Source organism: Falco rusticolus, chromosome 9 (genome assembly GCF_015220075.1).
Source record: "Falco rusticolus isolate bFalRus1 chromosome 9, bFalRus1.pri, whole genome shotgun sequence".
In the NCBI taxonomy this organism is placed as follows: Eukaryota; Metazoa; Chordata; class Aves; order Falconiformes; family Falconidae; genus Falco; species Falco rusticolus.
The window spans coordinates 28,696,514-28,717,842 of NC_051195.1; the positions used below are offsets into that span (position 1 = coordinate 28,696,514).

The window sequence follows — 21,329 nt, forward strand, 5'->3', positions numbered from 1 at the left end:
GACTGAGGGTATTGAGTTCATTCTGAGTGGGGTCCAGGCTCACAGCATGTGGGGGCTATCCCAGAGGTGCTGGGGCTATCCCAGAGGTGCTTGGACCTCCCAAGCTGGGGGGGAGAGGGAGGGGCAGGTTTGCCCCAGGGTGGCAGAGGAAGATGAGGCGAGGGGCAGGCACGGTGCAGGGCTGGGCTCCAGGCACGGTGCGGGGGGGAGCCGGGGCTGGGCTGGGCAGCATGGGCCCCCACCCGGGGCAGCCCACTCCGCTGCACCATAAAAGCAGCGGCAGGCGGTGCTCGGCAGCAGGAGAGCTGCTGGAGGCCAGCGTGAGCCAGCACCGCGTCCCTCACCACTGCCTGCCCCACGCTACTGCCTGTCCTGCACCGTCACCCAGGTCAGGGTGAGTGCTGGGGATGGCCCTGGGCTGGGGGGGTCTGGGCACCTGGAGTGGGAGGCAGCAACCCCACTAGTGCTCTGCGTGGGGATGCAGGGGGAGACACGGGGTGATGTGGGACAAGGGCTGTGTGCAGGGTGAGGAGGGGACCCCGGTGTCCAGTGGCAGGTTTCAGGTGGGGGGTAAAGGCAGGATCTATCGGACTCCCACCAGCGGCCCCAGGCGTGGGGCAGAGCAGTGTCCGTGGGGCTGCCCACAGCGGTTGGCAGCCAGGGCTGAGCACGGGGCTGTGGGTGCCTGGGGGTGCTGTGTCAGAGCTGGGTCACCCTGGCAAGGGGCAGGTGGATGTGGGGCTGGGGCTGAGCCCCGGGATGGCAGATGCTGCAAGCTGTGCATGGCAGGGACCAGCTCCTGCATCCCCCGCAGCACGGGGACAGGGATGTCACCGCTGTGCAAGGGGGCATGATAGCCCTCCACCATCGCCCAGCTCCTGGGGCACAGGGGAGGCTGCAGCAGCACTCGCCACCCTGCCAGGGTCCCCAAGGGCTCAGTGTTGGGCTGTCCCCAGGAATCCCACTCCCAGAACCACGATGGTGACACCAGCTGGCACAAACCCCATCCTGCTGCTACTGGTGCTGCTGCTGTGCTGGATGGCCCCCAGCGGGCAGGACCCAGCCCCGGTGCAACTGCGGCTGGCAGGGCCACGGGGACCGGCTGGGGAGGGCCGGCTGGAGGTGCTGTACCAGGGCCGCTGGGGCACCATCTGCGACGATGGCTTTGACTTCCACGCGGCCACCGTCGCCTGCCGGCAGCTGGGCTACACCACGGCTATCACCTGGACCCACAGTGCCACCTACGGCCGAGGGGAAGGTAGGGGGCAGCTGGGGAATGAGGGGGCAGCGGGTCCCAGCGAGGGCAGCGTGCTGGGTGAGCCTGTGCGGGGGGGCTGTGGGTGCGGGCAGCCTGTGAGGGGCACTGGATGGGGCCTGTGGTGCTGGGGAGGGAAATGGAGACCCCCCCAGTGGTGACCCCCAGCCCTGTGTACGTGTCCCCAGGCCCCATCTGGCTGGACAATGTGCGGTGTGGGGGCAGCGAGGGCTCCCTGGCAGAGTGCGTCCACAATGGCTGGGGCACCAGCGACTGCCACCATGGTGAGGACGCTGGTGTGGTGTGCTCAGGACAGCGCCTGCCCGGCAGCCCCCCCCAGGCCACCACCTCTGGTCACCTGGGAGAGGTGAGTTGGGGGCCATGGGGTTCCCGTGTGCCCAGCAGGGTACACCAGGGAGACTGGAGCACATCCCTCTGACCTTTCCCCTTGTCCCCATCCTGAACACCCTGCCCATGATGCTGGAGTCCACATGGCCACCCCTGTGCCCACTGCAGCAGGTGCCAAGGCTGAGCCTGGAGGAGGTGCGGCTCAAGCCCATCCTGGCACGGGCCAAGGTGAGCATGCCGGTGACGGAGGGTGCCGTGGAAGTGAAGCACAACGGGCGCTGGAGGCAGGTGTGCGACGCTGGCTGGACCAGGAATAACAGCCGTGTTGTCTGCGGGATGCTGGGCTTCCCCCAGGAGAAGCACATCGACACCAGCTTCTATCGGTAGGGATGCAGGAGACCCGCATTGCTGCTGTGTGGCTCACGGGGCAGGGTGCCTGGCTGGACACTCCGTAAGGGCAGGAGACTGAAGGGTTGGGTGGGTGTGCAGGGTGCTGGTGCGGCCTGGCCATGCCTGCGTCCCCTTCTTGGGGCCTCAATGAGGGGCAGGACTGGGCTTGGCAGCAGCCAGGGGATTGTGAGGAAGGTCACCAGCTGTGGCTGGCAAAGCATGGGTGGAAGGAGAGGAGAGGCAAGTAGTCCTTTGCTCCTCCACCCCCGCCTCAGGCTGGGGCTATAAATACAGCCCATAATGAGTCCCTGCCGATGCCAGGAGTCCTACAGTCCCGCCAGGACACATGACATAGCTGGGCTTGACATGGTAATTGCCAGTGGGGAGAGGACCTTTCTTCACCCTGCCATGCTGTGGGAGGACCCCATGGCTCCAGGTCCTGCCACGGGGTGCTGGGGAGGGAAGAGATGATGTGGTGGTGGGGTCTGAAGACCTGAAGGGTTGGCATGGGCCCCACCAACCTCCCAGCTCTGTACACCTGCAGGAAGCTCTGGAACATGAAGCTGAAGGACCCCAACTCCAGGTAGGGCTCAGCTCTGGGCAGGGTGGGTAGGGGCACCCTGGTTGGACACCCAGCACAGGTGTTGGGTGGGGGAGAGTCTCTGGTGCCCGAGCTGACACTGGCCTCTGCTCCTCTCCCTTGGCAGCCTGAAGACACTCAGCCAGAAGAACAGCTTCTGGGTCCACAGGGTGCGGTGCCAGGGCACAGAGCCCCACCTGGCCAGTTGCCCCACGCAGGTGGCCCCGCTGGCCCCCCGCCAGCATGCCTGCCCCGGTGGCATGCACGCCATTGTCAGCTGCCTCCCCGGCCGTGCCTTCCAGAAGGGCACAGGCAAGGGCAGGAGCAAGACCTCCCCGGGAAAGGTGAGCCCCAGCACAGCCCCACACCCCGTCCCGTGCTTGCACTGGTGCCTGTGGTGCAGGTGGGTGGCCGTGCCCTGGGAACGCTGACTGGCTGCCCCCCGTGCCCAGGCGCTCCCGGTGCGGCTGCGAGCAGGCACCCATGCAGGCGAGGGCCGGGTGGAGGTGCTGCGCCGTGGGCAGTGGGGCACCGTGTGTGACAAGCAGTGGGACCTGGCCGCAGCCAGCGTGGTGTGCCGGCAGCTGGGCTACGGGACGGCAAAGCAGGCCCTAGTGGGAGCCCAGATGGGCCAAGGTGAGGTGGGCGGCATGGCAGGGACTCAGGGTGCCACTGAGTTTGGAGTGGCACGATGGGGAAAACCCCCGGTATACTGGGTGCTGCCAGAGCATCCTGGGATGTCCAGGCAGCTGCAGCCCGCCCTGGGATGAGGCTGCCCTGGCTGCTCCTGCCACGCGCAGCCCCGTTCCCATAGGGAACACCCAGACTGGGGGAAGGAAGGTGGGGGTCCTCCCTGCTCCAGGATGGACACAGAGCAGGGGATGCTGACCACCTCTCTTCTTCAGGCCTGGGGCCCATCCACATGAGCGAGGTACGGTGCACTGGCCATGAGCGCTCCCTGGGTGAGTGCCGCTTCCAGGAGGCTGAGCAAAGTGGGTGCCAGCATGAGGCTGATGCTGCTGTCCGCTGCAACGTGCCCCACATGGACTTCCAGAGCCAGGTGAGCCCCTGTCTCCTCCCCAGGGCCTGTGGAGCTCCGGCCCTATTGCACAGCCCCTGCCCCGCAAGCTCTGTGCCCAACTTGGATGTTCAGAGCAGCCCTGGGGTGGCCCAGAGGACAGAGGGACACAGCAGCATGCTGATAGGGATCTGCAGGATGAGCCAGTGGCAAAAGTGTTCTTGTGATGACAAAGAGGAAGGTGGGGCAGATGTTCAGCTGGATGCATGGAGCTGTCTGCTCCATTGCAGCGCTGGGTGGGAGTGCTGGGGGGTCTGCCCCATGCTCTGTCTCAGCCTCTCTTTGCCTGCAGGTGCGGCTGGCTGGGGGCCGCAGCCCCGAGGAGGGTGTGGTGGAGGTGCTGGTGCCAGTGCAGGGGCAGCTGCAGTGGGGCTCAGTGTGTGGTGCCCAGTGGGGACTGAACGAGGCCATGGTCGTCTGCAGGCAGCTAGGGCTGGGCTTTGCCAGCCATGCCCTCCAGGTGAGCAGGGTCCCAGCCTGCGACTGTGAGGGGTCCTACGGGATGTGTGGTGTGGGCATGGGGTGGCCAGGGGCTCTGGGATGGGACAGCCTGGAGGGACAAGCCATGGTGGCAGTGCGGGGGGAAGGGAGTGGGCAGGGGAGGCGGGGTGGGTGCTGGCAGGGGGTGCGAGGGCTGGTCCAAGTGCTGTGCTCCTCCTCTGCCCAGGAGACGTGGTACTGGGCAGGCAGCCCTGATGCCACCCAGGTGGTGATGAGCGGGGTGCGCTGTGCCGGCACTGAGCTGGCCCTCCAGCAGTGCCAGCGCCACGGCCCCGTCCACTGCCCCAGCGGCGGGGGACGCTTCTCAGCAGGGGTCACCTGCACCACCCGTGAGTACCAGGAGCCCAAGGGGTACCACTGGGAGAGGGATCCCAGTTCTCTTGGCACAGATAGCAGGGGGAGCTATGTGGGGTGGGGATCACCTGCTCCATCCCTGCTGATCCCCTCCATGCCAGACGCCCCGGACCTAGTGATGAATGCCCAGCTGGTGCAGGAGACAGCCTACCTGGAGGACCGGCCACTGGAGCTGCTGTACTGCGCCCACGAGGAGCACTGCCTCTCCCGCTCCGCCGACCACATGCACTGGCCCTACGGCCACCGCCGCCTCCTCCGCTTCTCCTCCCAGATCCACAACCTGGGCAGAGCTGATTTCCGACCCAAGATGGGGCGTCACGCCTGGACCTGGCACCAGTGCCACCGGTGAGTGGCCCGTGGGCAGGGGCTGGCAGGGAGCTGCCCCTTCCCCAGGTCAGGCAGGGCATGGTGGCACCCATCCTGCAGAAACTGGCCCGCCTGGGGTAATTAGTGGTGTCCACGCTGGCACTGTCATTATGGCTTTATTTGGCTTCAAGGCTGTAATTTGCTCAGAGCCTCTGGGTGCTGCCTGCTCCCAGCTGGGCTGCCACATGGTCCCCAGCCAGGCGCTGGCCCTGTGCTCAGCCCCTGTCCCCACAGGCACTTCCACAGCATTGAGGTCTTCACCCACTATGACCTGCTGACGCTCAACGGCTCCAAGGTGGCCGAAGGGCACAAAGCCAGCTTTTGCCTGGAGGACACCAACTGCCCTGCAGGTAGGTGTCAGCAGCAGAGCTGCCAGTGAACCTCCCACCCTGGTCCCCAAGGGGGGCTCTGCCTGCGCCCTCCCTCATCTCCCCTCCCTCCCACAGGGCTGCAGAGACGCTTCGCCTGCGCCAACTTTGGGGAGCAGGGAGTGAGCGTGGGGTGCTGGGACACCTACCGCCATGACATCGACTGCCAGTGGATTGACATCACCGATGTGCTGCCGGGCAGCTACACCTTCCAGGTACGGGGGACAGAGAGGTGGGGCACACCGAGCCATCAGAGCTCAGGGCTGGGGGACACACTTCATGGGCACCCCTCACCCTGCACATTGGGGTGCTTCTCTGCACCCCACTGTGCGTGCCACAGCCCTGCCTGGAGAAGGCATGGCAGCAGTGCCCCCAGCCCTGCCTCTTGCCCTCCCCAGGTGGTTGTGAACCCCAAGCATGAGGTGGCTGAGTCAGACTTCTCCAACAATGTGATGCGGTGCCAGTGCAAGTACGACGGGCAACGCATCTGGATGCACAGCTGCCACACGAGTATGGAGGGATGGGAGCATAGGGGGCAGGGCAGGGGGAAGTGATGGGGCTGGACGTGCTGCAGGTCCTGTGTCCTCACACACACCCCCATACACTGTCGCTCTCCCCAGGTGATGCCTATGGTGCAGACGTGGTGAGCGATCTGGAGCGACGGGAGCGCCTGGCCAACAACCTTGTGTGACCCCCCAGCGTCAGCACACTCCCAGCAGCATGGTGGGACAGCCTGCCTCCTGTGCCCCAGCCCCTGCACTCCGGCAGCACCAGACTGAGCTCAGGGACTCAAAGACTTTTGTATTTATTGATGCTGCTGCAGAGGACGGAGATGAGCACCAAGGCCAGCAGGGAGTGCCCAGGGGTGCCCAGCCCCGTGCTGCCAACGGGACCTGTGAGAGGGGCCCAGGTACCACAGCAGCACCCACCTGTGTGGCTCTGGTGCCCCCCAGGATGACTACCTCAGCCTGCCTGGCCCCCTCTGCCCCAGCAGACTCAGGACAGGCCCCAGCCACTGCCACCTGTACACCAGTCCTGTCCTCAATAAAGATGCTGTGCAATGGGAGTCAGGTGCTGTGCTATGGGAGGGGGGGTACCCCCTTATCAACGACAACATCCCCTGCTCTCTTCCCCACCAGGATCATGAAGTCAGTCCCCAGCTGGGACTGACCCTGGTCTAGGCAATGTGGCCCCAGCCAGGCAGTGTTCCCCCTTTGCCACCAGCCCCCCAGCTGCCTGCATGTGGGCAGTGCCAAGTGGCTCTGGCTTGCCACCAGCAGTCCCCACTGGTCAGGGCACCCTGTCCCTGAACTGGTTGACCCTGTGCACATAAAGGGACCCAGCCAGCTCTGTGGCAGCATGGGCCGGCAGCCAGCCCACCGGCCACCGCGGCTGCAGCCGTCGTGCTGGGCTTTCCAGGCTGCCCTGGCAGTTCCTCAGCTCTGGGAGCAGTGATGGGGCTGCTCTGCCCTCGAAGCCCTTGCTCCTGGGCACAGGGTAGAAACACCGTGCCCTTGCTCTCTGTGTTTCCTTCCTCCTGTGGTTTCTAGCTTTTTTTTTTTTTCAGTAAAGGCAAATAAATGGGAATGCCACCAACCCACGCTCTGTACTGCCTAGCTCCCCGTGAGCCAGCTACCAGGCGGTGCCACCCCTCTCCTTGCACACCTATGCCTGTCCCTACCTCGCTTGCAGGCACCAGCCTGGGGTGGGGGGCTGCCAGCACCTACGTCGGCACAGGACAGGACAGGCTGCACCCACACGTCATGGTCCCTGCACATGAACGAGCCGCTGGGGACAGTGGTGACACACTGGGGTGGCCTGAGGCTGTGGCAAGAGACGGTGTCAGCGGAGTCTCGCTCCGCCCAGAGTTGGGGTTCGAGGGATGCCGGATGGCTGGGAAGATGCCTTCCACATGAGAGCAGCCTCACGCCCTGAAATTTCCACCAGCCAAGCTGCGAGCGGCTGGGCACAGTGGCTGAGATGGCTCCCAGCTGGCAGCACCACCGGCACAGGGGCAGGCAGCCACCACCACAGGGTCATGACCAGCTCCACTGCCACCAAGCTGGGGGACAGCCAGAGGACACAGGACAGCCACACAAGCCCTTCAACACAGGCTGGGGCACCACAGTCACAACCCAAACCATGCAAACCGCTGGTAGGGGTGGCAGAAAAGCATCATCCCCATCCTTACCTGCTGTGAAGGGCAGGGAAGCCCCACAAACCATGGCCCCAAGAGTTTGGGGAGGGCTACAGGGTGGGAGTGCTGGGGCACACAGGGTTGTTTTTCAGGTGCTGAGAGACGATGCAAAGCAAAGGAGCCACAGGAAGGTCCCAGCCACCCACCCACGTCCCTGCCCTGAGGACGGGCAGGAAGCCCCCAGCCCGCCAGGGCCAGCAGTGCAGCCACATCACAGCCCCGCACAGGGCTGGGAACGCAGCCCTGCCCACACGCCAACAAGGGCCCCGCTGTCTGGGGCCACAGCTGCTCCGCGGAAGTAAACAGGGTCCCTGCCAGCACATTCCTGCCTGCTGCCCTGCCCGACACCTCCTGCCTGCACCCCCCTCCCCCACCCGCTGTGGACACCCACCACTGGGGAGGTGTGGACATCCACCCCCATGGTGGCAGGGACCATGCGCAGCAGCCCCCAGCATACATACCCTCCCCTGGCATGCACGGGCGCAGAGAGCCACAACCTGGCCAGGCAAATAAAATAAATGGTATTTATTAGCAAAATATAGGACAGAAACTCTTGCTCACAAGGCCCTGCCAGGTGGCCAGGGCTGCCCCGCACAGCCCTGCAGCTTTGCTGCTGAGCTCCCCGCGTCCTGCTGCTGCTTCCACTGCAGCAGGCAGCACCGGGGGTCCTGCCCGGGGCAGGATGGGCAGCGCTGCCTGACAGTGACAGCATCTGCATGGCACCAACCAGCCTGCACCTGTCCTGCTTAGCCCTTTCAGTGGAGCAGCCTGGTGCTTTTGGATACGGTGCAGTATCTATCCCAGCTCTCGAGATGCAGGATGCTCTGCCTGCCCGCAGAGAGGGGCCCGGACACCCCAGCGGGGTTTCTAGTGGAACTGAATGTGCAGCCTCCCAGCTCAGTCCCGGCCCTCCCAGGCATCCTCCCGCTGCTTGTTCTCCAGGCGCTTCCTCTCTGCAGAGACAAGAGGAGAGTCAACCCCACGTTCCCACCACCCCACAGCCACTCGGCTCCCCATGGAGATGGCCAGTGCCCATCCTGCTGCAGACCTCTCCCACTCAGCAGCCTCTGAGAAGGGGCATTCATGAGGAGGGTCCCCCCAAACTACAACCCCTCCCAAGCATCCAAATCTCACCCTGGGCTTCTTGCAGCTTCCTCCGCTCAGCATCTCGCTGAGCTGGCGTCTGGTTGCTGCGTACCCCCAGGGCACCGATCACCAGCCGCCTGGCCAGGGCAGCCGATGTTTCAGGGCGCTCCTTTGCCGGCTGCAGGTAGTCTGGGTGAGCGGAGATAGGGGACATCAGTAGGGGCATCCTGGGAGGGATGGGGCAGCTGGCACGGCTCCACAGCACTGCTGCTCCATCCAGCTGCTCCATCACACCCCAGTTATCAGGACAAAGACACTGCATAAGCACAAGCCACCTCGGGGCACCATCACTCACCTGCATACGCCCTGGCTTTGGCTTTAGAGGCGCGGGTGCCATGGGAGAGTGGGCGCGTCTTCACCATCAGGTGCTTGGTGCTGAGAGCATCACGTGCTGCAGGGAGAAAGCAGTAGAGTCTGCTTGCAGGCCCAGCCCCATGCCCAGGATCCAGCCGCAGGAGAGGCAGGGAAGCCTCCCCTCTGCCCATCCCTAGCCGAACTGGGAGCAGTACCTGTTATGGGGCTGGAGAAGATGCCCAGGGCATGCGTATCGTCCACCCACTTAATATCAAAGCCTTTTTTCCTGCCGGAAAGAGGGAAGCTCAACAAGGCATCGGCACTGGGTAGGCAGGGGTCCAGAGCAGAGCCCAGGCAGGGGACCCCAGGGCCAGGGTCAGGGCATTGCCAGCAGACTCACTGATAGCTGCAGAAGACACGCAGCAGGTCTTCAGTGCGGAAATCCGAGGGGAAATCATAGATCTCGATGACATGGGGCAGCTCCGCATCGCTGAGATCTGGTACGGTGGGTTCAGCCCCGTAGTAGTTGAAGCGGGGTGACTGCTGGCTCTCCCGGTGCTTCTCACCCCCTGAGAGCTGCAGGGGTAGGAGAGGCACAGCACTGAGCAACCCATGTCCACCCACCCCATGCCAGCTCCTGATCCATGGCAAGTGCTCCCTGCGAAGTGGCCTGGCCCTCACCCCCTGCCCCAACACTGCAGATGGATTCATGGCATTCACATATTAGGAATTATTGACCAGAGCTCTCATTGCTTTTCCCATACCAGCATCCCTTCACTTGCCATGCTCTGTGGTCCCACTAGGGACGCAGTAGGAATGGTACTGGTGAGACAGAGCGTACACCGCCAAGCACACCCCTCCTTCCACAGTGACATGCTGACCCAAAATACATTTGGGGAACAACAAGGAGCAAGACAGCAAGTTCAGGAGGAAAGACTGACATCTGACTGCCATGTGGGAGCACCAGGCTCAGCATGCCTCAGCTGCAGCACATGCACCAGAGCAGCCCATCGGCACCCCAGACGCCAAATGGAAAAGCCAGCACTCCCCTGACGAGCAAGTTCTGGTGGTTAATCACCTGCCCAGCTAAAAATTTATGCCTTATTTCTCATTTGAGTTTGTCTGGCTTTGCTTTCCAGCCGGCGGTTCTCGTTCTCCATCTCGCTGGATTAAAGAATCCTCAGTCCCCAGTCCCCTCCCCGTGACTGCACTTACTCATGCTAATCAAGTCCCTTCTCAATCTTCTTCTTGATAAGCTACACGGGTTGCACGCCTTAGTATCTCACAGTGGGGCACTTTCTCCAGCCCTAAAAGATGATGGCTGTAGTGTTTTTCTACCTCTCCTATTTTCCAACCTTCATTTTAAAATGTGGGCAGCAGTCTCCCACTGCCACAACATGGAGGTGCAGCTACTCCCCTCCGCCCTGCAGCATCGGTGCCGGTGGACCACCCCGCACCACTCACTGCACCCCAGCTTTCCAAACCGCACCATGCCAGCATCTGAGGGGATTCACAGCCCTGCCCTAGCTGAGACACCAGGACAGGCACAGCCCAAAGCCAGCAAGAGTTCCCCCATCCCCCCCAGAGCGTGGGGCCAGCGTGGTGCTGGGGAGTGGGTACATAACTCAGCCAGGTTCCCAGCCCGATCCCCCAAGCGATCATAGCACAGCACACCATGGCTGGAAGGTTAGAGTCCATAAATCCCAGCCAGCTCAGTCAATAAAAAGTGCTCATTCCGACAATTTTATGGGGAAGATGGATTCACGGCAGGTGAGGGGAGTGCTGCCCGGGCGGCTGGATGCCAGCGGAGGGTAGAGCTGAGTTATGGAGCTCACGGGACAGGCTAGCACCGCCGACTGAGCCGCCTGCCCCACCACCATCACCCATTAACCAAGTGCACCCTGTGCAGCGCAGTGCATTCATCAGGCACCCCCTGCCTCCTCGGGGGAGGTGAAGGAGCCGTCCCTGGGCAGGATGAAGCCCTACAGCACCGCTTGAGGGAGCAAAGCACTCGGGTAGTCCCAGGCGCTGGGAAGATGATTAGAGAGCAGGAGCACAGAGTGCCAGAGAGGTCCTTGACCTTCACAAATCACCAAGTGTGGTGGGGCGGCAAGGACGGGAGCCGTCTGGCAGCCAGGCTCAGCCACGCGGCAGGCACAGCTCAACAGGTCCCCCCCACGCTGCCAGCATGGGCACACAGCACGCCTGCAGCCCCCCGGACATGGGACAGGGCAGGGAGCAGAAGCCAGGGTACAGCCCCCAGCCCTGGCAGGCACCCTGGGAAGGGTCTGCTGAAGGATGGACAGATGGATGGCAGAGACAGGACGCCATGGAAAATGAAGCCTGTCCCTTGCGCCTCGCTGCTCTCTAAAGACACACCCTCGCTGGAGCACATTAGAGGGGTCTGTGGCTGCTCGCTCACACTGCCGCTCGCTCACCGAGAGCGCACCTCCAGAGCTGGAGAGAAGGCTGGCGTGCATGCGCCACGGCTCCCGGCACACAGGCACCGTGCCGGCTGATGGAGACTCCATCGAGCCTGCAAGGAAATGGTCGCAGTGCTTAATTACCCCCTGCATTCAAACTGATTTTTACTCTGAATTTGTCTGGTTTCAGCTTCCAGCCAATGGATCTTGCTATGGTGTTTTTTCCTGCTAGATTAAAGAGCTGTCCACTATCAGAAATCTCTCCTCCACACAGAACGTCATAAATCTTGCTCTCTGCTGGCTATCTGCGTCGCATAAGGATTCAGCTACAAGGAAGAATGCTACTAATTTTCTTGTCCTTTTTGTTCATTAACAACAGCTCCATCTCCCCAAGAGCCTGCACCCTCCCTGAGCAGCTGCGTCCACCTGCCGAGAGCTCACAGGGCTCAAGGAAGCACCACGCTTGGCATGGGAATCTGCAGGGGGTGAAGATGGCAACTTTTAATTGATAAATCCCTTATTCAGGTTGTTATTCACCCATCTCGGGAAGCTCCCTGGAAGGTTTATACTTTGCTCAGAGCTTGTGCACAGGAGAGCTAACACAGATACTCCAGAGCTCCTTGGAGTTAAGCACCCACGCTGCACAGCACAACCTTGCCTGCAGCATTGTATGGCTGCACCATAACACAGGTCCTCCTTGACCTGCCTCCCTGGCAGGGCCAGGCAGCCACTTTGCTGTGCCCGAGGATGAAGCCATGCCCACAGCACCAGCCCATGGAAAGCCAGTGCCAGCCCAACATGCACCAGCTGGCAGTGCTGTCCCTCTTGCACCGATGCTCACCACAACCTCCCAGCTGGAGGGCAGGGGACTGCAGCTGCGGGGAGGACAGCCAGGTAGGGATGGGGGTACCCAATACCCTTCCATGTCCCCCTCCAAGCAGCCCCGGATGTGAGCTCTGTGTCCCACACCTTGCCCCAGGCCCACACCGGGCTTGGAGAAGGCTTGTCAGCCTAGGCATGGCCCTGCGGACAAGGTGGGTACCAGTGCTCCTTGGTAAGGATGCTCTTGCATTAATCTCATCCCTTCACAGATGCTGTTATCAGCCACCACCCGCCACTCCACACCCTGCTTCCAGCCCAGGGTGGACAGACGCTGGCTGTAACAATATTAGCGCTGTTTGTTACTTTGGGCACATTAATGTCATTTGGAAAATTACCAGTTTGATGCTACTGATTTAAAATGCAATAAGGGGTATTCAGCCTCGCTGCAGAAACTGAACTTCCATTGCAAACAGCAAGAAAACAGAGTAGGTCCTGGTGCTAAGCAGCTAATTGTAGTAAATTCAGCAACACGCATGCAGGAGGGGATGGTAACGAGCCAAAGCTGATTAAGAAACCATAGTTTTGAGGAAACATCCTGTTGCTATTTCAGTGGGAACCCATACGTCTCAGCCCATTTCTTTATCACCAGCCCTGGTTTCATGAGGGTGCAGTTGCAGTTGCAGTTTACGGTGCTCAAGCGGGTTTTACCAGGTGTGCTTTATGTACTATAGAAGAAAGATCTCCCCCAGCCTTCGCCAGCCCCATGGGAAGGGATGGGAACCCGCCCGGGGGGAAGGTGGAGGTCCCAGGCATTTTGGCACAGCAGGCAGCTCATACCCTCAGGGATGGCTGGCAGTGACAGCAGGCAGCACTGGCAGGCTGGCCACATGGCCACAGCACCCCCTACCATGCACTCACCCAGGAGGACATGGGGACAGCTGACCCTCGGGGACCCTGTCCTTGCATCCCAGCAGGCAGTAGCTACCATCCCTGCAAATCCCCACGGGCACTGGCTCGCAGCACATACCTCCTCCAGCAGGCGTGGGTCCAGGCAGTCCCCATCATCGTTAAACAGCACGTCCCAGCTCTCCTCGGCACCTGGGCTGGCCTGGCACAGGGTTCCAGCACTGGCGCTGGTCTGCCCTTCCTTTGGGGAGCCACTACGGAGACCTTCCTCTTCCTCCTTGGACTCCTGGCTGCAGTGGTGCTGCTGCAGCAAGCCTGTGTCCTCACCTGCCCCAGACGGCTCCTCAGCCCAGGCTGCAGGTGAGAGGCCCTCTACGCTGTGGCACAGCAGCTCCAGGGGTGGTGGGGGCTCGTGGCTCTCCAGGGATGGGGGGGGCTCACAGCTCTCCAGGGGTGCTCCCTCCCACATGCCACTCGCTGGCTCCTTGCCAGCACCCAGCGGGCCGCTCTCTGCCACAGCGCTGCAGTCTGTGCAGACAGAGGTGCCGTCTGCTCCCTGTGCAGTAGGCATCAGGTTGCCCTCCCCACCGGGATGCCTGGCACCAGCAGCGCTCTCCTCCTTGCTGAGCAGGAGCTGGGACAGACTGCCCGTGCCCTGCCCTGGGGTGCTCTCCCCTGGGAGCACTAGTGTATCGCCCGTGTCACCCCTTGAGCACCCGGGTTCACAGCTGGCTCCTGGTGCACCCAAGGTGCTCTCCCTGGCAAGCTCAGCCATGCCTCCCCACCTCTCCACCTCCTCCTCTGGCACCCCAGCGGCACAGCCCTCACCCTGCCCTGCCAGCAGACACCCTCCCCACTCCTTCTCCTCCTCCTGGGCTTTCGGACCCATAGCCTCACACGCCAGCCTGGCCACGCTGCCCTGGCTGCCCACCCCTGCTGGCTGCAGGACACCCTCTCCTGGGCTCTGGGACAGGTCCCCAGCTGGATCTGGTGTGCTGTCCCCCAAATGCTCCAACACGCCACTCGGCCCTGCCTGACACGCTGGCATTGGGCTAGCGGGGTTGCCCTCGGGCTCAGGAGTAGCCTCCACAGCCCCAGGCTGGGTGCTCATTGGGGATGGAGGGTCAGGGTCAGTCCTCATCATGCGGTGGCCGTGGCTGAGCTCTCTGAGACCTTCACCATGGGATGCTTTGTCCTGCCCATCCCAGGGCTGGGCAACGACCAGATCTGGGCACAGCTCCCACGTGCTGGGTGATGCTCCCGGGGCCTCCGGTGTGACAGAGCAGCTGCTTCCCGGCCTCCAGCAGTGCCCTGCAGAGGCTGCCCGTGGCTCCTTCAGGCCAGCATGCACCTTGCTCTCCCTCCTTGCTGCTCTGCCCGCCTGTGTCCTGGCATGGGGGCTTCGTCTCTGCCCCTCGCCGCTACCCTGGCAAGTGTCCCGTGCCAGGCAGTGGTTCTCGGGCTCCCGGTGGTGCCCGGTTGGCACATCACCCACCACTTGCACCGCTCTCTCCCGCCGTGCTTTGGGCACGTAGAGGGCCATGTCAGGCTTCCGACGGCGCGGCCGGCTGCCCTCCACCTCCTGCTGCATGGTGCCACCGCTGCCTGCCAAGGAGAGACAGTGTTACCGCCCTGCCCGCATCCCAGTGGCCCCACAGATGGGCATGCAGGGGGAAGCCCCTGCCCAGGTCGGTGGGTTGGGGTCCCAGCCTGGCAACCACACTCGCTCCCACAGCAGCCAGCGCAGCGATGGATAGCAGAGCCCAAACACTGTCCCCACAGCAGCAGATCTGCAGATGGGGTTTGGTGCCTGCAGCACCCCACAGCACTACAGCCTTTGGTGAGGCGTACCGGGCTTGGGAAAAGCAGGGAAACTCTGCCAGCATCACCGAGGTGCCCACCTGCCTGCTCTGGCGGCTGCTGCCTGGGACACCCCAGCCCCAGGGGCCAGTGTCCACAGCTGAAGCAAGCCACAGAGCCCTTGTACCATTCATGCATCAAAAACTGCAGAGAAGTCTGTGGCAGCTGCAGAGCACCAGAAAACCAAGCCCCAGCCCAGGGACACCCCGGCAGAGGACCACGGCTGCCACCCTAGCATGCCGCAGCCCTGCTCACCTGCTGCCCCATCCCAGCAGAGATTTATTTTTCATCATCTTTGGCAGAAGCAGGCACGCCACGAGCTGCCGGGCCCCCCTGCCCCTATAAATATGCATCAGGCAGGGTTTATGGAGACGGATGGCGTGGGGGGCTGCACTGTGGTTGAGGCAGAGTAGGGCTGGGCCAGGGCCCCGTGATTAATCACTGCCCACTCCGTTTAGGGGGATTCATCACGGGCCGCTGTCAGGTAAATCACTGGAAAAACACCTCTTCAGTAATTAATGTGAAGTGACGGATGGACAGCCCCCGGGCCCATTAATCTGGACCATCAGTGCCGACCGAGATTATGAATGTCAGGATGCATAAACTGCCGGCGGATCAATAGGGCCAGGAACCCATCCAAGGCTCTCATTTCCGAGGCACCTCCGGTACATTAGCCTCCCCTCCACGCAGCCCCCGACCGAGGCGCGAACGCTCCCCGCGGCCCCTCACCAACAGCCGGCAGCGGTGCCGGGAAGGCGAGGGGAGGCCAACCGCTGGCTGGAAAGCGGCCGGGACTGCCCGTGCCTCCTGACGGACGGACGGACAAACAGACAACTGCCTCAGCTTGATGGATGGGTCTCTCACGGCATTCTGGAAACTGCTGGCAAGCCTGGGCAGGGCCGTGCTCCCCAGCATCACCGTGGTGCCTGTGCCTCGTGCTGTGGAGGTGGGCAGAAGCACCGTGCACTCCTGCCCACCTCCACGGCACAAGGTGCAGGCACAGGTGCTGCAGTGATGCTGGACACCATCCTGGAGCTGCCCCAACCATTTTTCTGCCTCTGCAGCTCTTGTCATATTTTTCCCCCTCTTTGATACACTAATTTTGCCAGCAGAACGATCCCCTTTATCTTTATCGACCATGAGAAAGGAATGTATCCTACAAACCCGCCAAGGTTTGTATTAGTAATTTTTCAGTCCCAAGGCATTATACAATTTGTCGCCGAGTGGCAGTCTGGGTGCCAGAGAGGTGGGGGCACTGGGACACCCCCACCCCACCCCCAACACCACCATTTCCAACCACACAGGGCTCCCAACTGCACCGAAGCACGTTCTCCTAAGGACTTTTTCCAGCCAAGCCCAGAATCTCGGTCCATGGGACATCACTGAATGCCTTGGGGGGGGAATCGCTGATCGCCCCAGTCTCTGCTTCCCAAGAATTTCCAGCACAGGGAGCTGCCAGCAGCAGCACTGCTCCACGCATATCCCAAGTCACCTCCAAGAGCCTTTGCACACAGGATTTATGGGCTCCTCGAAAGCTTGCCGTTCACCTTGCCTCACCCTCCAAAGCAGATGGTGCGGCATTAGCCAGACGGCTGGTGCTGGGAGCATCCTCTCCCCGCATAGCTTTGCCTCTGCCTGCCGCAGGCTGCTGGGGAAGAGCGGCTTCCCACAGCCCAGGGAGGACCATGGCAAGGTGGTGACTCGCCCATGCTGGCAGGGATGCTGCAATGGTTTGGTTTTTCCCCACAAGGCAGCACAGCTCCTGCCCCCAGCCTATTACACACTTCATCGATGCCATGGCCACGCATCGGCACCGACCGATTTCATGCTCTGGGAGGCAGAGCAACGGCCCTGGCTTCGGGTCTCATTCACACTACACTGGGCAGGGCAACCCTCTGCTTCCAGACTCCAGGACCAAGCCCACCCCAGGCGGCGATGGCCAGTGCATCCCCCAAAGGGCCCGTGCTGTCCCGCATGCTGCCCTGCTTCTCAGAGCCAGCTACCAAAACAGCTTGGCATTGTGGCACCAAGCAGGGAAAGGCAGCCCCAGACTCAGCATGCCATGATACCACAGTCAAAGTGGCAGTGGGAGCACTGCCCACCTGCCTGGCACATAACACCCACCAGCCCAGCACAACACAGCCTGGCGTAGCAAGGGGGATGCTGGAGCATCAGCCAGGAGGTGGCCAGAGCTCCCCACAGGCACCAGCTCCCTTCACACCATCCACAAGAACACACTACTCATGGGGAACTTGTGCTCATGGCAAGAGTTTGTGAGGCCTCAGAGCAGCTGCCCGGGGGACGTGCCAGCACCAGCCTGCCTTTCTCCTCTAGTGACCATCTGCAGCAGACGTGCAGCATTTTTTCCCTGATTTCTCTCCTTCTTCTATCCAGGGAAGGAACCCACAAACAGCAGCAAGACAGGGCTGACCACGTCACACACCCTCCTTCACACTGCACAGTGCATCGCCAGATTACCTCCACCATCTGCATCCCTGCCTGGCAGGTGAGGACACCTGCAGCACAAATCCGACAGCAAAGCCAGAGCTCCCGCTGCCTTCTTCCACTGTGGGCAGAGAAGCTGGCCATAGTACTGCTCAGGGAACCCAGGGATGGGCGCGGATGTGAGGCTGCAGGGCTCACACCGGAGCATGCCAGTTCCCGGAAAAGTTTCGATGCCACCCAGCGCCCTCCCAGCAGGCTGCCGCATTTCCTGGCAGGGAGCTGTATTTTTAGCCTTCGAGGTTTCTAATTCCACTCAATCCATACTCCCGTCGATAGAGCAGATAACCTTAAAGCCTTGATGGTGAACAGGGATGGCAACACTGGGGGACCGGGAGCCTTGGGGGACCGTGCGCAGCCTCAACATGCGGCTCGTGCACCCGCAATGTCACTCTTTACAGCCTGCCGCATATTGGGCTCTTTGGAGGGAAAAAAAAGAAATATAATAACAAGACTAATAAAAAGACAGGTACAAGGAGATTCTAAACAGCCCTGCTGGGGAACCCGCTGCTCACAGGGCTCATCCCATGCCAGGCACGTGCCATGGCATGCTCACTGACTGCACAACATCGGTGCACAGCAGCCCAGCTAAGGACCATCAGAGGTTCTGGCTACCCTGCACCTCTCCTGCCCTCACCAGAGCTCCAGCCCAGCCTGCCCAGCTCACGCAGCAGGTGATGGGGCCAGGGAAAGACCTGGATGCCTGGCAAGGAGAGGCAGAGCAAAAGCAAAAACACAGAGCCACCAGCATGAAGCAAAGCAAAGCACTTCAAGAAGCAGAAAGCTGCATCCCGTACAACGCCTGCCTGCAGCCCTGTGGGCTTTAAGACATCCCTGTCCCCTGCTGCCAGGAGAAAGATGCTCTGCAGCAGCCGGAGCAAACACTGGCTATACAAGGAGGCAGCGAAGGCATCAAAGGCGCTGAGAAAAGAGATTTCAATCATGCCTTTCATGTGCGATGCTCTTAGGAGATACCTGGAACAGATGCTCTTAGGAGATGCCTGGAACAAGAGAAGGGGAACCTTTTAGACAGGAGGAGGATTTGTAAGTCAATAATGTCCCCCCACAGCTGCAGGGGGGGCAGGAAGGGACAACAAACCAGCAGAAGGAGTTAACAGCTGGCAGGCTAAGGGGAATACAAAGGACTTTATAAATATACTCAGGCAGAATCAGCACAAAAGTGAAAAGATCTATTAATAAACAAGAAGGGAGAGAAAATTAATGATGGCTCAAAAATAAAGATGATTCAAAAGGGCAAAATTACTGTTTTTAACAAGAGAAATGCAAATGAGGCAGAGGCCTCGAAGAAACAGCTGCAGGGAAAGCAAAACCAGCATCTCCACATAGACAGGGTCACCTGGCTGGTGTGGCCGGTGCCAAGACGAACCGATTAACCCGCCAGCACACACGTGGTGCCAGGAGGAACCCAGGGCCCTAGTGACAGGCAGAGCACACCAGGTGCTGATTTTGTCTGTGAGAAAGGACGACAAAACCAGAGTCTGGCACAGGATAAACCCTGTGCCCCTCCCTAGCACAGAACATAACGGGTGGAGGAAGGAGCCTGCACACCCACCGCAATGGGCTCCTGGATGAAGGACACTGGCTTGCAGGGCAGGTTATTTTGGAAGAATTGCTAGGCAAAGCTTTTGGATAAGGCAAGCAAGACGCAATTTAGCTGAACTTCAAGGGTATCATTTTATACTACCTCCCAAACTTTCATTTGAATAGTGAATTACAATTAAATTTTCAGATGATACCGAGCAGAGAGGCGTTGCAAACACCAGCCAGAGCACAAAAATCTTTCAAAAGACCCAAGAAACATAGTCAGGAAACAAAGCAAGATCCGGTCAGGGAAAATGAAGGTAAAATAACATGAAGCAGCTACTAGGAGGGCAGGAGCAGCCTGGAAAGCAAGGCCCTGTGGTGTGCTCAGACCAGGAAGGAGGTGGCCAGCGTGACCACCCCCAAAATACACAAAGGGCAGAAGCTGGTCACCGGCATCGTGCCATGAGCCACCCCAGAGCTGTGCCAGCCCCACAGCAGGTGAAGGATGGCGGGGGTGCGAGGGCAGGCAGGCAGCCGTGAAAAACAGCGTCCAGCGCCTGGGAGCAGTGGGCACGTTTTACGAGCCGTGGGAACCTGGCCCGCCGAGTGCCCGGGGACGCCATATAACTCCCCTGCCCTCGAGGGCTGTCACTGCCGGCAGCGCCTGATGACTCAATAAGTTGGGGAAGAGTTATGCGGCCTGCAACGTGCCATGTCACCCAGGCACTCCGGGGGCTGCGTGCCAGCGGAGAGGGGGAAAGGGCTGGGACACGGGGTGGGGGTCAGGGCAGGGACACCGCGGTGGGGGAGAGCGGGACACGGGGCGCAGCGCGCAACCCGGGCAGGGTGCGAACCTGGGGCTGCTGTGCCCCCGTCCCGAGCGCCGCGCCGGGCCGTGCTGCCTGCCAGGCCCCCGCCGTTACCAGTGGCCGCGCCGAGTCCCCCGCCGCTCCGCGCCGCCGCCGCCGCTTCCGCCCCACCGGGCCCGCCCCATCCCGTCCCGCCGCGGGGAGCGCCGGGACCTGTAGTGCGGCACCGGCACCGGCACCGCCCCGCGCCCCGGGCGGCCGCGCCACCCCCGCGCCGGCACCCCGCGGGCACATAGGCCGCCGGCCCCGCCCGGTCCTCCGCGTCCCCGGGGCTGGGACCGCCACGGGCAGCCGCGCTGCCCTCCCTCCGCCCCGCACCAGCCAGCAGCCAGGGGAGGGGGCCGAGGGCAGGGTGGCCGGGGGGCAGGATGGGCACGGGGCTGCGGGGGAGGGAGGGCGACCCCCCCCTTCGGCCCCCGGGCGACCCCACGGGAGGCTGCCGTGGGTTTCCCGTTACCGTTTAATGTCACACAGCAGGCGGGAGCCGCGGTGCTGGCCGCGGCCGCGCTGGCTGTGCGGGCAGAGCCCCGCTCCCGCCTGCCGGGGGGCACCGGGGGAGCTGCCGGGGGCTCGGGCACGCCGGGCCCCCTCCCGCGTCCCGCCGCCGGCTGGCCGGCCACTGTGGCGGCGGGGAAGGCGCCTGCCCCGGGGGGCTCGCTGCTCTTCCTTCCCGGCGTTGGGCGAGCACCGCCCGCCCGCGCCCGGCCGGTAACGGGCACCGAGGGGAGCAGCCCGGGCCCGGCGCGGCCGCCATCTCCTAACGAAGCGCCGGTGCTGCAGAGGCTGCCGAGCCGGGCCGGCCCTGCCGGGGACCGGTGGGGCGCCTGGGGCAGCCGGGCCGGGGTCTCCCGCGGGCGGGGTGGGAGCCAGCAGGGCCGGGCCCGGGGATGCAGGAGCGCGAGGGTCGCTGTCACCGCAGGCTGCGGGGCAGAACACGGGGCTATGGGGGCGTGGGGCAGGCTGCTGCAGCCGCCTTGGTTTGTCAGGCTGATGGACTGGGGTCTCCGCCGCCTCCCACCCCAACCCCAACGTGCTTTCTAATAAGCCGAGGCTCTCCAGTGCAATTCCTAAGGAGCTGCTTCCCAGGCAGGCTCCTGGTGCAGGTGAGGGAGGCCTGGTGCCCCACACGCAGGCGGGGATGGGAGGCTGGTGCCCAGGCAGCTGGCAGCCATCACAGCTTCCACAGCTCCCTAGAGGTCGTGCAGCTGCTGAGGGACCAGGGACTGGTTACCTGCCATCCCGACAAGGCGTCACTGAGGCATTGCATGGGACATCAGTGCATGGGGCTGTGCCAAGAATCTTATCCCTCCTCAGGTACAGCTACAGGGCTGCGACTGCTGATGCCTGAGACTTTCCTGACTGCCCGGTGTGGGTCCCAGTACAGCCACAGGGGCTCAGACTTGGATAGGCAGGGTCATCCTGCCCCAGCCACATGCTGCTGTGCAGGACAAGGAAGGCCACCACCAGGCAGGGCCACCCGGCACACCCCGGGGAGTTGTCCCTGCCCAAGCCGGCCATGGCACAT

At 62.3% G+C, this 21,329-nt stretch overlaps 2 protein-coding genes across 3 annotated transcripts; one reads left to right on the forward strand and one right to left on the reverse strand.

Annotated features, from left to right (window-relative positions):
• The first annotated feature begins 967 nt into the window (after positions 1-967).
• LOXL4 (lysyl oxidase like 4) lies at positions 968-6,306 on the forward strand. The gene is made up of 14 exons (XM_037400230.1): positions 968-1,258; positions 1,444-1,622; positions 1,775-1,986; positions 2,538-2,576; positions 2,701-2,917; positions 3,026-3,209; positions 3,479-3,633; positions 3,944-4,111; positions 4,319-4,481; positions 4,608-4,851; positions 5,107-5,222; positions 5,319-5,455; positions 5,639-5,750; positions 5,861-6,306. The coding sequence occupies exons 1-14, from the start codon at positions 979-981 to the stop codon at positions 5,929-5,931; spliced, it is 2,277 nt and encodes a 758-aa protein (XP_037256127.1). The 5' UTR covers positions 968-978; the 3' UTR covers positions 5,932-6,306.
• Positions 6,307-7,947: 1,641 nt separating this feature from the next.
• On the reverse strand, positions 7,948-19,901 carry R3HCC1L (R3H domain and coiled-coil containing 1 like). 2 transcript variants are annotated; one of them, XM_037400882.1, is made up of 7 exons: positions 19,859-19,901; positions 13,150-14,633; positions 9,278-9,453; positions 9,093-9,163; positions 8,879-8,974; positions 8,572-8,712; positions 7,948-8,390 (listed from the first exon to the last, which is right to left on the reverse strand). In XM_037400882.1, exons 2-7 carry the CDS (start codon positions 14,617-14,619, stop codon positions 8,335-8,337), a joined length of 2,010 nt encoding a protein of 669 aa, XP_037256779.1. In that variant the 5' UTR covers positions 14,620-14,633; positions 19,859-19,901; the 3' UTR covers positions 7,948-8,334. The 2 variants fall into 2 exon arrangements, with proteins under 2 accessions (XP_037256779.1, XP_037256781.1); XM_037400884.1 differs by having other exon boundaries at positions 19,790-19,883.
• Between the last annotated feature and the right edge of the window lie 1,428 nt (positions 19,902-21,329).